The sequence below is a fragment of the Heloderma suspectum genome, chromosome 1 (genome assembly GCF_057233095.1).
Source record: "Heloderma suspectum isolate Gila_16-S chromosome 1, 16-S_ref, whole genome shotgun sequence".
Taxonomy (NCBI): Eukaryota; Metazoa; Chordata; class Lepidosauria; order Squamata; family Helodermatidae; genus Heloderma; species Heloderma suspectum.
The window spans coordinates 348,314,130-348,329,975 of record NC_139458.1 but is presented as its reverse complement, the minus strand read 5'-3'; the positions used below and the strand labels follow the sequence as shown (position 1 = coordinate 348,329,975).

The 15,846-nt window shown below is 41.0% G+C and overlaps 1 protein-coding gene across 1 annotated transcript in view; it reads right to left on the bottom strand.

Annotated features, from left to right (window-relative positions):
• Nucleotides 1–828: 828 nt before the first annotated feature.
• Nucleotides 829–15,846, bottom strand: part of AKAP12 (A-kinase anchoring protein 12) — a 117,606-nt gene continuing 102,588 nt past the window's right edge. The window contains exons 4-5 of the mRNA XM_084827834.1: nucleotides 6,776–14,405; nucleotides 829–5,478 (exon numbers count right to left, since the gene is read on the bottom strand). Coding sequence (XP_084683960.1) covers nucleotides 6,784–14,405 — 7,622 coding nt within the window. The 3' untranslated portion in view covers nucleotides 829–5,478; nucleotides 6,776–6,783. The remainder of the gene's footprint in view (nucleotides 5,479–6,775; nucleotides 14,406–15,846) is intronic.

Below are 15,846 nucleotides of genomic sequence, written 5' to 3'. Positions count from 1 at the left end.
TTTGTAATGAGACTATGGCACAGGATCTCACGGTAGTTACGTTAATGCAGCCTCCCACAGCCTGGTGTCCCCCAGATGTTTTGGACATAAACTCCCATCAGCTCCAGCCAGCATGACCAATAGCTAGGAATAGTGGGAGTTGCAGTCCAAAAACTTCTAGAGAGCACCATGTAGGGGAAGGCTGCATTAATGTGGATCATTCTGTGCGTTGCCTCAGCTCTGCAGTTATATTTACCAAGGTTTGCCTCAGAACAAAGAAAAACAACACCAAAGATAGCCTAGGTTCTTTTTTTGCAACTATATTGGATTAAAAAATTCTAAACAAAGATATGTAAAAATAAGATTTTCACCTGACCCTCAATTTGTAGAAGCATATCCCACAGATTTTTATGGAATTTATTTCAGAGTAACTGTGTTTAGGACTGCAGAAAGCAAGACTTGCAAAAACCTTGCTACCACAATATACCCTTCATCCAAAGGGTCTTGGTTAACATTTCTGTAAGGTGCCCAGACTGCAATTTGCCATTTTCCAGGGAGTGGGATCTCACAGCTGTAGGCATACCTGAGAATGTCTGTGCCTGTGTCCTTGCTGCCAGCCACTGCCTCAGTTTATCCCTTACACAGCAGGTGTGCTTTGCCATTTGTAGGGATCAAGAAGGGTCATGATATGATTTTATGGGTATCTCCCCTTTCTGGAAAGATGAAAGCTAGTTCCCTGGTTAAAGCTTTAATAGTGTCCAAAGTTGCTCTGCTCAGGCGCAGATCTCATCAGTGTGACTGCACAGAGACTAAAAAGAACAATAAATAATTATAAGGACACAAAGAACATGAATTGTCTTTGTAGTTTATTTAGTCCATGAAAATCTACTTTAAAAACAACATAGAAAATCAAAATATCAGTTAATCCAATACACTGGATTAGAAGGAACTGCAAAAGCTTGGAGTAGTGGCACAAGCTAAAATTTGCAGCATTGACTGAGTATTTTTGAGGCCAAAGCAACACACTGTAATAAAGCAGTATCTGTATGGAGACATGCTCCCTGCACCATGAGAAAATTCTTTTGGTGCATTTTCATTTTTTGAGACAGGTCAGTTACAAGAAGAAAGGTTGGTTATATGATTTGTGTTCTTTGCATTGCTTAGAAAGCCCCTGTATCAGTATTTTTAAAAAACCAAGCAAGAACTAAGCGCTTGTTCCCCAACTTCTAGCCATTGATCATTTACATTGTGATTACTAGGTTTCATTTAAACGTTGTTTAGATAACTTTACATATTTATTAACAGCTTTGGCGCTATAAAGATTCGAACCAGGATTACATAGGTCATGCCATTGTTCTTTTTTCTTATTATTACTTAGCTTGTTGCACCTACTGCAATATGGCTTTCTATACACAGGTAAGAGTTTGTATAAATAATTGTTTTCCCATTAGCTGTCAAACAGGGCTGTGAAATTCACGTTTTGTGGCCTGTCAGATGCATTTCTCCCTTCTTTTGTCATTGAACGCACCACAAAAAGAAAGTTTGTCAAGCATCTCTTAACAAGTACAATCCACAGCTGGTGGGCCACATACAGTTCAGAGGCTATGACTTTTACAGACCTGTGTTGTGAAACATACCATAGCCCTGTGGGTATCACAAAAGTGATGGGCAGTGGGACCGTGCTCCTGGCTTCTCCCTTCCAGTGTTGGGCATGCTGCCTGGCCTCTCCTACCGACATTATGCAGCATGTGTTAGCAGGCAGAGAGAAACCTACCAGCAAGCAGCTGCTCACCCAAAAGTTTTCCCCTTCCAGATGACCAGGGGAATGACTCGATTTCAGTAGGAGGGTCCAGGACTATGCCTGACGCCAAGGGGTGGGGCCATGAACGCAACCCTGCTGCCCACTTCTTCTGTGATACCCCCTTCATGTGAATAATGTGTAAAGGGGGCGAATGAAAGTGAGCAATCTATCGTTTGGCAATCAGAACAAACTTTGCAATTCATACTCAAAATGGGGAGCGGGGAACCAGCCACTATGAAAAAAGCCAAAGAAACAAAGACTTCCCCAAATCATTTTGGAACACACCATGTTACTGAACATACTACACATTTTTACACATTGTAGACACACTTATGTGATATATCTAACTGATCCACAAACACCTCCTACCCGTGAATTTCTTTAAATTATTACTATTTTGCTGAGGGAGACTATTCAGGTGGAACTTTCAATATTTCTTAAAAGTTTCAATCTTGCACTAAATAAATGGAACTTCCTCACAAATTCATTTCAAAAGAGTTTCTGTGATGATAGGACTAAAGTCTGGGAGGAGGCACATGCTAATTTGTGTACACACACTTATCTACTTTTCAGGGGAAGAGATTTCGGTGATACTGACTGAGCAGCTCATTGCTTTTGATAGATAAAAGAGACTTCATAGACTAACACTCACTTGGTATGAAAAGGTTACTGGTTAGATTGTTCTCCCCTGCCTTATAAATGTAGCGTGCATAGCCTCAAAATGTGATCCTAGCAGAATATGTAAGCTTTCAGGTTTATGAAGGAAAACTGCATACAACAGTGAGGTGGGAAAGCGGGAGGCTGGTTTTTGGAAGACATGTTAGCAGATATTGTACAGGATTGCCAAACTGGCAATCAAGATGTTTTGCTTTTAAATCAGCCAATAAGGTCAGTTAAGTGGGGTGGTAGAACTTGGCCACTGCTGCTAAGCACCAATGGAGGGAATGTAGAGTAGTACATCCATATTGGTGCTTATCAAGAGACAAGAGATGGAGGCAGGATCACCACTAAGCCAGTGCAGACCAGTCAGCAACCACACCGTGTAGACATGGCCTCCTTGTGCCTACAGCACATCATGTTAGCAGCAGCCAGTAAGAAGTTGGGGACAGCCTCCTCCTCAATTTGCTGTTCAGTTCCTGCTGCCTCAGCTCACTGTCCTCACTGGTTTATTTAAAAGCAAAACAATTCTCCAGGTTGCCAATCTGGCACCTCTATAAATGAAAATCCAAAAGGTTTCAGTGATTATACCAAAATGATTTAATGACATCTTGCACTGTGATTCCAGTGGATGTACATCAGTGAAGGTAGCCATTGAGACTGAGAGATAAAAGTTTTAAATACAAGTTAAGGAAATGGCTATTCGCTTTTCTTATCCCATTAAAAAAACTTTTCATGGCTTTATATCTTGACATGAATTGATCTATTAGACTGTTTTACTTTCCTGATGTTCAAAGGAACCCTGTTGCTATACTTTTAAGGGTTTTTTTTAACCAAGCATCCACTTTTAACTTTCACAAATCAGCTACCTCATCTCAGAAATCCATGTGCTGCAATACACTGGTAAGGTTCAATATTATAATTTATTATAGCTGCATATCAGCAAAGCTATTCCAGATATTATGCAAGATATATTTTAAGAAACGCTTGTCTTTCCATATTTTATTAGATTGAAGGCAGTATGTTAGTCAAAAGATATCCTAAGCTACAAAATGTATATAGCAACCACTAGATGGTGCAATCACACTAGTGACATTTTTCTTTCTTTACTCATTGTGCAGCTCCTAAAGGAAGGTATTGATTTGGTTCACTCAGTTCATTTTCAAATAAATTACTATACATGTAGGACAGTGAAGCTGCTGGGCCATGCAACAGGCTCAGCAAGATAGGCGCAAAGGCTACAAAGTGCAATATAACTTGACCTGCTAGACATGCTTGGTGTCTAGAAGATCAAATACTAAATGCTTTGAACATTTTAATTGTTCAATTATTTAGCATTTCAAGCCTGCCCAGTTTTTATGCACAACCTGTACTGACCTGTACTAAGAACTGCAATTTTACATTAACAAAATTGAGAGTGACTTTGCTCAAGACTTCCTACGTTATTTTTTTTTGGTAAATTTTAATTAAAAGCACAAAGCTAAGTGTAAGCCAAGTCTTTATTTAAATCACTTTTCAGAAATCACAGTCTACTAAATGTACATAAGCATAATGAAACACACTTTCTTAACAAGGGGACACTAATACAGAGCAGACATAATCTTTTGCTCATTAAAACCTTTTTGGGAAAAACCTGTCTCATTTTATAACTTGGGGATGTTCCAAGAACAGGAAAATATTTAAACTTTTTTAAAAAAAAAATGGAACCATTTTTCTTATTCTTGATAGGTTAAGAACAGTTCAACATTTGCTTAAAGTTATTGTATGATAATTCTCTTAACTGAATCATACCTCAAGGCTGGTGAGCAGTTTGAAGTGGCCATTTATTTGTTTGACTTTTACAAACGCCCCATATTCCCACAGGTGATTCTAGAGGGGAAAAATTGTGTTCAAACTCGAAAGCCACAATCCAATACAGACTTAGGCAGGCTGAGGACCAATGGGTTGGATCCAGCCTCTTCTCTACCTGTCGGAGCATTCCCCAAGCAAGGTTCCGCTAAGAATGCTGCCACTGGCCAATCTTCAACAGTTCCACCGCCCTCTGCAGCCCCCAGCGCTGCCTCCACCGCTATTCTGGAGGATGCCCCGACTGTTCAGAGCAGAGGGGGGCGGGCATAGGGGACTGCAGGTAGAGAGGAGAATCAACCAATATGCTTCCCTATACCTTTCCACAATGGGATTCTTTTGCTGAATCAGAAGCTTCCCATGGATGGAAGAAGTCTGGATGCAACTCACTGGAATAATTCTTAAGCACACTTAACCCTCCATTTGGCTGTGGTCGAAATGTTTTCAATACACACAACACAAACAGTGCCATGCTTAGAGAATGTGATGGAAAATGAAGTTCTGTTTAATAAATTGGTATCAATACTATTCTAGGGGGAATTGTGTCTTTTGACAAATACTTTGATGGAAGCAAGACCAAATACAACATCAAACATTGGTTCTCACACCCTTCCACACAAAGGGAAGCCAATGTAAATTTATTTGGATCCATCCTTGGCTAGCTGTAGCTCACTCACAATACTTCCCTTTGGTCACTTAGGAAAGACAAGTGAGGACATCATTTTCTTTCTTTTTGTCACATATAAAGAAGAAATATACATTAAAATCAGATTTTGCTTGAAGATATACACATAAATACACAAAGAATTACAATCCAGTTTTGGAAGCACTGATAAAAGGGGGAGCATCAAATATGCCAACTTCCTTCCTAGGTTAAGGTACAGATGTCGTTTTAGCAAAAGATAACACTTCCTGCCCACCCCAGCCCACCCCAACATATCTTTCCAGCAAAAAAATATATAAAGGAATATTGTGAAAAGGAAGTGTTAACAATCGAAAGTAAAAGGAGGTGGTAAAGCTCCTGATGGTGTCTCAGGATTGTCGGGTGCCTCTCTCAGAATGACATCAGAAAGCAGAAGTCTGCTTTCACTGTTCAAAATCATTGGTCTTCAGCCCACTTAAGCAGAAGCCATCCTCTTCTGCTGCCTTCTTTAGGAACTGGTCCTTCGAAATATAAGACATGGCTTTCCATAGAACTGTTGATATAGAGAAATAAAGAAACATCAAGAAGTCTTGCAGCCAGAGCTTCTTAACCAGAGTGATGACAGCGTCAGCATACCATAACAATGTCTTATACTAACACCATGAGCCAAATCTGAGTAGGCAGTGATTAGTGCCACTGTTGCCAGCAGCTACTGCATGCAAGCCTTGTGCAAAACTGCAGTGTTGCACACAAGTTTGCAGCGATGGGACCTGGCAGGGGAAACTATGGCCAGATTGGGATGACTCACTTCCAAACCCTTAAAGGTACCACAGCCTAAAAGCCTACCATTCTAAAGATGAAAATAGATGTAATATTAAAGGGACTGACAGTCTGTCTTTCAACCACCCTGCAAGCCTACCTTCAAAACTGAACCATCAGACAAGCATACTAGCAAATTAAAACGCTATGTTAGTCAGTCTTGACCCTTCCCACTGACTCCTTCTCTTCTGCTCCTGCTGCTGCCTCCAGCTTCAGATGAGAGAAGTAGGCAAAACACTATGCAGCCAGGTAGGTACCTCAGTGCAATCCCTTCCTGTCTCAGCTATCTGACTACAGGGTACATTGTAAATTTTCCCTTGCCAGAAGAGAAGGAGAAGGCAGTAGTGGGTGAGCAAGGAGCAAGAAGGCAGGGAGTGATGAGCTTGAACTAGTGTCTGACTTGCTGGTATGCTCCTATGACAGTTCACTTGTGAAGGCAAGCTCACAGCAGAGTTGAAGACCATGCTGATAGTCTTATAATGAATATCCATTGAAAGTGACAGCAAAATAGTGAATGTACCATACAGAGGCAAACGTTTGTACATGCTCTACAGCAGGGGTGGGCAACTTGTAGCCCTCCAGAAGTTTTGGCCTACATGATCTCTAGCCAGCATAGCCAATCATGAAGGATGATGGGAGTTGTAGGCCAAAACATCTGGAGGGCCACAAGTTGCCCATCCCTGCTCTCCAGTCATGCTTTGCCCCATCAACATGCTTCCTACTGCAGAAGCTTGATACCTGAAACTAAGTTAAATTCTACATAAGAGAGCTAGATACATTTTATTTTGTTTACATACGAAGTACAGTGTCTAAAGCAGGAATCTGTTTTAGTCATTTAATTTTTTATTTGCCCCCCAGCATCAAACTAACTCATTTTTTACTCTGAAATATTTGGCCATAATATGTAGTTCTAAAGGCCAGAAGTGTTTGAATACACTGCAGATTTATATTGCTGATAAAATGCCACCAGAAAGAATTATCCAGGATTTAAAACAACTGCTGAGAAATTGTTTTAAGGAAATGGCACTTACATTAAACCTCAGGATTCGGTGAGCTCTGATTTTAACTGTGGACTCTCACAGGATGTGTAGTCTTGTTTATTTACATCTTTCTCCATGTGTGTCTCCACAAAGCCTGTTGATTGGCTATGGTCTTCTTTCCTCTTCACATATGTTTGTTGTTCTGTTAATTGTTCTTGGATGTGAACAGTCTGCCCAGCTTCTACATCCTTTAGCTTCTGTTCGCCTACTTCAAGTGACTCTTCGGGTAAATCCCCTGATACAGTACCTTCCAGGGTCTCTCTCTGAGCCTCTGTTGGAACAGCTGTATCCACTTCAGATTGAAGCTTTGGTTCAGCATTTTCTTTCTGCACCCCTGTCTCTTTCACAACTTCATTCATAGATCCAGGGTCTTGCACTAGTGTTGACAAAGTGCATGATCGTTCATCTGTCTGTGACATGTTTTCTATTGCTTTGAGATCAGCCTCTGTCTTTCTGGAGCCACAACTTTTTCCATATTCAGACTTATCAGAAGTCAAAGGCATTTCTTCTACTGTTTTGAAAGTCTCTTGTTTCTCTGCAGGCTGTTTTAAAATGATAGTTGACTGTTCTGTCTCTTGATTTTTCTCTTCTCTGCCTTTTATAGGAAACTGCTGACCAATTTGTATGTCTTCCTGAATTTCGGATTTATTTACACCCATTAGACATGGTTCACAATGCTGCTTTGATGCAGATGCTGGTTCTTCTGTTTCCTCCAGTTTATCTACAGCATTCTGGATGATTTTCAGTACAATTTTTGTACTCTGAGACTCTATAGTAACCGACTGAACAACATCTTTTTGAAATTCTACATGAGTTAAAGAGGGGCTTCTTTGTGGAGATGTCTTTTTTTCAGCTTCTTGACTGGACTCTGATTTTTGAAGCTTCATTTCAGGTACAGAATCAGATACACACTTCTGGATCAAATCATCTTTGGTGCATCTTCCTGCTGGTAAAACTTGCTCCTCTACCACTGACTCAGCCTTCTCAGACCATGACACTGCCTTGGAATCAGGACCTAGAGCCCCAGGTCCTGAGTGAGCAAAGCTCACCTGCTGTACCATTTTGAACACTGTTTCTTTTGGCTTCTCTAGAGAAGATTGCAAGGTTTCAGTTGATGTTTCTGTAAATGTGACATTTTCTGCAATGACCTGGTCTTCAACAGCTGCAGCTGTTACTGTTACAGAAGATTTACGAGCTGCGTAGCTTTGCACTTCAGGAATGTCACTGGTGACAGCCTCCTGTTGCTCAGCAAAAATCTCTTGCTGTACTGGAGCTGCATAAAGTATGTCCCCACCAGCAAGTTCAATGTTTTCTAATGATTCTTCTGTTTCCATTATTAGCACCTTCTCTGACAATGCTTGTCTTCTCTGGCAGCTATCTGAAGCTGCTGTAGACTCTGAAAGTGGACAGACTGTTTCCAGGGGAAATTTATCAGGACCTGTTTCAATCTGTACAGCAATCCCATTTATACCTGCTTCTCTGCCTTCTGATTTTAAGTCTGGCAGAGTACCATCTCCTTTACTTTCCAAAATGGCATTTGAGACAACACTCTCTGTGCCTCCGGAGTCTGAGGTGAGGAGGTCTCCTTCTACTTCAGTCTTCACAGCTTCAGTTACTACTATTCCTGTAGATTCTGTTTCAGTCATTAGCTCTGTGTTTCCAAGCTCTTTTTTCATAGAATCCATAGTTGCCTCACTTTGCGCAGTATCCTCAGCTATTTCAGCCTCAGTGTATGTTGATTCCAAAATAAGTGCATCTTCCTTCTCTTTCTGCTTGGGGCCTTCAGATGCAGTTGTGCCTGTGGACTTTAATGTTACCTCCTCAGTCTTCACAGGGGGTGTAATTCGTTCCTTCTGCACAGGGGTCTCAGTTTCTTCAGTGCATTTTGACTCTGTAAGTGTGACATCCTTCAACTCATTCCTTTCTTGGGCTTCAGCTGCAATTCCTTGCATACACTGTGATTCCAAGGTAAGCCTGGCATCTGCCGCATGGATGAGATCCACTGCATCCTGCTTCGGTGTTGATACTTTAACTCGCCCCCTTTCCACAGATTCCTCAGTTACAGCTTGCTCTGTTGATATTTTTTCTAAGGCAGCAGCAGCTTTTACTTCACTCTTGGAAGGGTCCTCAATAATAACTGCATTGGAACTTTTCGGTTTTAAGGAAAGGACAACACCTTTCTGTACAGCAACTCCAGTCATGTCACTTACCACAGATGCTTGCTCTGAATCAATATGCATTGGGGATTCAGCTGAAATTACCTCAACACATGTTGCTATGGATTTTGCAATATCTTCTACCTCAGACTGAAATCTGACTTCATTCTCCGTATTATCCAGGAATTCCTTTGGTTCTGTCTGCTTGGTGGTGGCTTCTGCTTCCACCATTTCTTCTGACTGTTCTGCAGGGACCTCCTCATCCACCTTCTCTGCAGAAACATCCATCCTTGCATCTATCTTTTCTGTGAAGGCCTCCACACCAGCCTTTGCTTCCGACTTCTTTATGGGGGCCTCTGCTTCTGCTTGCTCTGTGAAGATCTCAGCTTCTGTTTTTTCTATAGCGGATTCCACTTTTGCCTCCTCTCTGGAGTGCTCCACATCTACCTTCACTGTAGGAACCTCCATATCACTCTGTTCCTTGGTAACCCCTGAATCTGCTTTTTCTGCATAGGACTCCATATCCATTTTCACTGCAGGAGCTTCCTCATCCAGCTTTGCATCTGAGTGCTGTGATGGGGCCTCCACTTCTGCCTTCTCTGCGGGGTCCTCTGCTTCCAACATTGCACCTGCTTTCTCTGTGGAAGCCTCCTCATCCACTTTTGCAGCTGCCTTCTCTGTACCGACCTCTGCTTCCAATTTTGTTTCTGCCTTCTCTCCAGGGACCTCTGTTTCCAACTTTGCTTCTGCCTTATCTGTTGCATCTGCCTTTCCTGTTAGGACTTCTGCTTCCACTTTCTCTATGGAGGCCTCCACTTCCATCTTCTCTGTGAGAGCCTCTGATTCCACCTTCTCTATGGAGGTTTCTGCTTCAATCTTTGTTTTGGCAACTTCTGCTTCCACTTTTTCTTCATCTGCCTCCACATCCACCTTCTGTGTGGAGGGCTCCACATCCAGCTTTATGTGTGCTTTTTCTGTACAGACCTGTGCTCCTGTCTCTTTAATGTGTGCCTCATCTTCTGTTATGGACTCTGTTTTTGTCTTCTCTGTGGGAAACTCCACATCTACCTTTAATTCTGCCTTCTCTACTAGGACCTCTGCTTCCACACTCTGTATGTGGGACTTCCTTTCCACTTCTTCTACATGGCCATTTGTTTCCACCTTCTGTATATGGGCCTCAGTCTCTGCATTCTGCTTATGGATGTCCACTTCCACCTTTCTTATGGGCATCTCTTTTTCCATAGTCTCTGCTTGGATCTGTGTCTCTACATTCAGCAGGAGAGACTCAGGTTTCACGTTTACCATAGAGATCTTGGTTTCCAATTTCGGCAGTTGGACCTCCGGTTTCACCTTCTGTACATGGGTCTCAGTTTCCACATTTTCCACAGAGACCTTGGGGTCTTTCTTCTGTACACACATGTCAATTCCAGCTTCCTCTGTGCTTGCTGTTTCTAAGCCAAGTGCAGCATCTTTGGCTATACCCAGGTCACTGACTTTAGGTACTGCATTCTGGACTGGAACTTCAGTGACCTTGCTCTGGATGGGTGCCTCAGGCACAAATACTTCAGAATTTGGAGGCTCTATTAAAAAGTCAGAATTGTTTACTTCATTCTGTGCAAGGGCCTTCTTTACCCTATCTGCAATTGTTTCTGTGCATTCTGATCCCAGGTCAAGTATGATATTTATCACATCTTCACTTTTCTGGGAGAATGAAGTCTTCTCTTCACATGTGACTTTTGTAGATTCATCCACTTCTGAAACAACTTCTGTAGCCCCACCTTGTATTGTTTCTTCTAAACTCATTTTGACCTCCTGTACTATACTTGCACTACAATATTCTTCATTTTCCATTTCTTCTAAGAACACCAGTTGCTTTCCAACTGTATCGCCAACTTTTACTTCTGGCTCCTCTTCAGGGGTTACTGTAACAATAACAAATTCTTCCTCTTCAGATGTCTCTTCAACCATCTGTTTTTCAATAATTTCTTCAGGTCTTTCTACAATGTCTTGTTTAATCTTTGGTTGATGAATTTCATCAGCCCTATCCAAGCTAATAGTTCCTTTTGTGCTTTCTTCCACCTCCACACACACATCATTACTCTTCTCCAACACTTCCTTCAGACCATTTTCTTTAACTTCAACTTGACTACTTTCTGTGCCTTCATCTGCTTGGATATCAGTCTTCTCAGGCTCTTCTTCCTTTAAGGGCGATTCAGTCAATTCAGCTTTCTTTAAGGATGGTTCAGCCAATACGACAGTAATTTCTTGCCCAATTTTCTCTATTGAGCGTGGCTGAATTATTACTTCTGACATGTTTTCACTAATCACCTGTGCTTCATCAGACAATTTAACTCTTTCAGCAACTTCTTGCAGGATTTCCTGTGTTTGTTTATTTAATTCTTCTAGGTTCTGCTGACTTTCCTCTGCCTCCTGCACAGGTGTAGCTACTTCTGTTGTATCAGCGGATTCAGTCAGCCTCGAAACTGCTGAAACCATTTCGGTAGTCTCTTCAGCGCAGGATAGTTCAGTTGCTTCTTCGACACCTGAAGCTTCTTCTCGAGCTGTGATTGCTTCTGAAGTTAACTCCAGTTCACTTATTATAGTGTCACCACTCATGTCCTTCATAATTTCTGGCATGAGTTTAGTAACCACCACTGTTTCTTCAACAATTCCAGTTTCAGAGATCTGCTCAGTTTGTTTCTCTTCATCTTCATTTGCATGTTCAATGGACTCTGTCATAGCAGCTGATATCCAAGATGGTGACCTTTCTTCAATACTTGTAACTGCTCTCTCCCCTTCTACCACTGTAACAGTAATTGCATGAACCAGTCCTTCACTGGACTGCTCAATTATTAAAGTACCTTCTGACTTTTCTGTGCTCTGGTCTGAAGTTTTCTTAGGTATATCACCTTGCTTCATCTTTTGCACCTCCAATTTCTCTTGCTCAGCAGCTTCATACTCTGATAAAGGAACAACAGCAGGTACATCGGAGTCTTCCTCATTGGTTTCTGTCATTTCTTCTCCAGCTTCCTGAACAGGAGCATGTTCTAGTATTCCATCTGACTTTTTCTTCCTACGACCAGGCATTAATTTTTTAAATGAAACCCACGATTCTTCTTTTCCAGAATCTCCATCTGAAGTAGAATGTTCTAAACTTGGAACTATGGCAGATTCCTCATTTCTCTCTTCCATCTTTGTTTTAGATTTTCTTCTTGGGGTTACTAGTCTTTTGAAGGACTCCCATGTAGAAACTCCCTCGCCTTCAGATGGGCTTCCAGCTTGTTCTGGTGAGGAACTTCCTTGTCCTTGATCACTTTCTTGTGAGCTAATCAAAGTAATGTCTGGTGCTGTTTCTTTATTTGGCGCACCTTCATCTATTTTTTGACCTTCTTGAGCAAATCTTTGTCCTATTTCTTCATCAGAAGATGATGATTTTCTAGTTCTTTTCTTAGATGAGCCTACACAAATTAAGGCTTCCCATGATACAGAAGTATCAACCTTTCTCTTGGGTTCATCTGTGCTTTTTTCTAATTTCGGTTCCTCACCATTTTCTTTAATATCCTCTTGTTCTTCACAGGGTGCACTTTCAGTTGAAGACAGAGTAGCACTCTTTGCCTTATCGAGTTCTTCTTCTTTGTCACTTTCAGAAAGCCTCCTGACCCGTTTCTTAGGAGTCACCATTTTTTTAAAAGATGCCCAAGGCGTAACAGTTTCTCTTTTCTTCTCTGTATCTGAAGTAGATCCTTCTTCGGTTTCAGTGATCTGTGCTGCATCTGTAACTTTTTCTACAGATTCTGTTGCTTCTTCAGGCGAAGAAGCAGAGCTTTCTGCCCTTGGATCTTCTGGGCTTTCTGCAGAATCCGACAATTGCTGTATTTGTTCTGCTGCTTCCCCTGATTTAGTTTCTTCTCTTTTTCCTTTATGTTTCTTTGCCGATAACTTCTTTAAGCTACTACTTGTAAAAAGCTTTTTTAAGGGGCTGCCTTGCATCTTGGCTCTTTCTTGAGATGAGAGCAATTCAACTTCATTTGTAATGCCTTCTGGAGGTTTAGATGTTGCTGCTTCTACGCTGCTTGGTTCTGTTTGCTTCAGCTGTTCATTCACTATTTCAGGTAAGGTTTCTTTGACTTTCAGCTGTTCATCAGTGGGTTCTCCTCTTTGAATCTCCTCATTGGTTCCAACTAATTGCTCAATAACTAATTCTTCTTTTTTAGTTGTTTTTGGTTCTTCCTTCTTCACAACAGTGCTCACATCAGTATTTATCTCTATGGGTTTTTCATCAAAAAATTCTGTTGCCAGAGGAGCCTTTGGTTCAGGTTTGTCTTTATCTCTTCCAAAATGTTCCTCTGGCTTTTTTATTGCCATTGGGGAAGTTGGACCAAATTGGTCTATGTTTTCTTCAAATACTTCATCTGTCAAAGGAACTTCCAGTTCAGGTTTTTTCTCAGATGATGCAAGAGTGCTTTGCTCTAGGGCTATTAGACAAGCTTGTGCTGGTTCAGATTTTTCCTCTGAGGCCAGGTCAATCTTCTCATTCAAGCTTATCTTGGATTCTTTGTTTACACTTTCAGCAGACTCTTGTGCTGTTGGCAGTTCAATGGGAGTAATGGCTTCCTCCTGAGGTGTTTCTGTTGAGACATCTATCAATTTTGTTTCTTCTCTTTCCTCTCTCACTTTTTCCACTTTGTCATCACTGGTTTCTGCAGAAGCTTCTGACCTATCTTTTTCTGATATGGGTTTTTCTTTTTCTAGTTCTTCTTTGACAATAGTGTCTTCTTTTGACACTTCTTTTTCTTGTTTTTCTTTCTCAATAGTTTGCTGTTCTTCTTCTTTGGGTTTCCTAAAGCTTGTCTTTTTTCTAAACCCAGCCCAACCATGGGTAAAGAATTTTCTTAGAGGTGATGCTGTTTCACCTGTTAATGGGCTTGTTGGAGACTCTGGAGACTTGTTACCATTGCTTTTAATTTCTGCCTCCTTACTTCCTGCTTCAACAGGGCTTTCTATTATCTTTTCAGGATTAGGTTCTTCTTTCATCTGCTCAGTCTGAGTTTCTTGCTCAGTCTTTTCTACACGACAGGAGCCCTCACTTCGGGTTGATTCCTCCACTGTCTCCATCTTGATGTCTTTATAATCTCCAGCTCCATCTGATGCCACTTCTGTATCATCTACTTTTACATTCAACAGCTGAACAGGTTCCACCTTCTCAGTCTTATCCTTTCTAACCGTAAATTTGAATCCAACTAACTTAAAAACTTTTTTAAATCCAACATCATTTGATGGAGATTCACTTGGTTGCTCCAGCTCTTCTGCTTTTTCTTCTGACAATGGCAATTGTTTATCAACATCTTGGGTGTCCTTCTGTTCATCATCCACATTAGTTTTATCGACTGATTCTGGTGGCTTAGTCTCCATATTTTCAGTGGACTCCTCTTTCAAAATCACATTTGCAGTTTCTCTTTGTCCAACTGTAAGAGATATTCAAAAGTGATAAAGAATTAGGCATTCAATTATTGTAATTAATTCTAAATTACATAGAAGTACAATAACTACTAATGCTGTAATCCTATGCACACTTATTTGGGAGTAAGCCCCACATCTCAGTAGGACATATTTCTCAGTAAACCTGCATAGGATCACTCTGCACCACTATTAAAAGCAATGACCATGTTAAGTGCAATGAAATCAATAGGCATAAATGTGCTTAACAATGAACCAGCTTGCATTATCAAACAGCCCACCATGGCTTATTGAAGCCACGGTGGGCTGCGCCGTGTGCTGGCAGCTACTTTGAATAGTCAACGCCCATCAGCAGCTTGTTGTGTTGTACGAATCCAGGGACCGTGGATTATGCTAGGGCTAAATAACCCTCACATAACATATAGCCTCTAGGTTTGCATGACACAATAAACTGCAGGCAAGCACTGAATATGCACCCGCCTGGCACAGCTGTCCATAGCCCTCTGTGGCTTAAACAACCCACAGTGAGCTGTTTTGATCGTGCAAACCAGGTTTTTCTATTGGATTCCGGAAATTATGTATATCTTCTTAAAAAAGACATGATTAAAAAAACCAGATTCCACTATTGCAATGATAGCTTTTATGTATATAATTAAGGAATTAAGAATATTTCAGATGTCATTTATAATGAACAGAGATTCACTTCAGAATTGATTTGGAAGCCTAACAAATGTAATCCTAAAATCAGCCTTTTTGTATGCATTCCAACATACTGTTTTAGTTTATTCATATCTTTCTAAACAAATTGAATTCAAATATGTTTATTAAAAGTGCAATGCCCCTGAATAGAATCCAATGTTGCATGAACAGACTATTGCTCGCATGACAAGACTTTCTTTTCCTTTCCTATGCCCCTACAGCCCCCTGAAAATCTGCTACGAAAAGTCCCCTGCCCCTTTGGAGCATATTTTTAGGGCACGTGGAGAGCTGCATGGGGCAGGGGAAACAGTCCCCTCCTGGTTCCATGGATGGAAATAGTTCTGGCAGTGGAACAACTTAATTGGATTTTACTCTTAGTTCAGAAAAGATGCAGTAGAAGCAGAAAGGTCTTAACTGACTATACCCTGTTGGGGAAAAAGCCAGAGCATCAGGAATGAATGTTAAAGAAAATGTGTGTAATCAAAAAGGTATTGTCGCAAAAGAAAAAGAAAAATATTTTAGTTCCAAAGTTTTGGTACAGTAGCCCTATGTGCACGATGTTTAACTTCCAAAACTTAAGGACAGTACAATTTTAATTGATAATAGTATTACAGACTTGAGCCAGCACTGGAAACTAGCATAGCCCACTTCACATCTTACCAGCTGTGTCATTCTGTCAGTGTAAATGACGTTGCACTAGCAGAAACTAGGTTCTGAACTATGCGCAAGAGAAAAATCCAAATAAAGTTA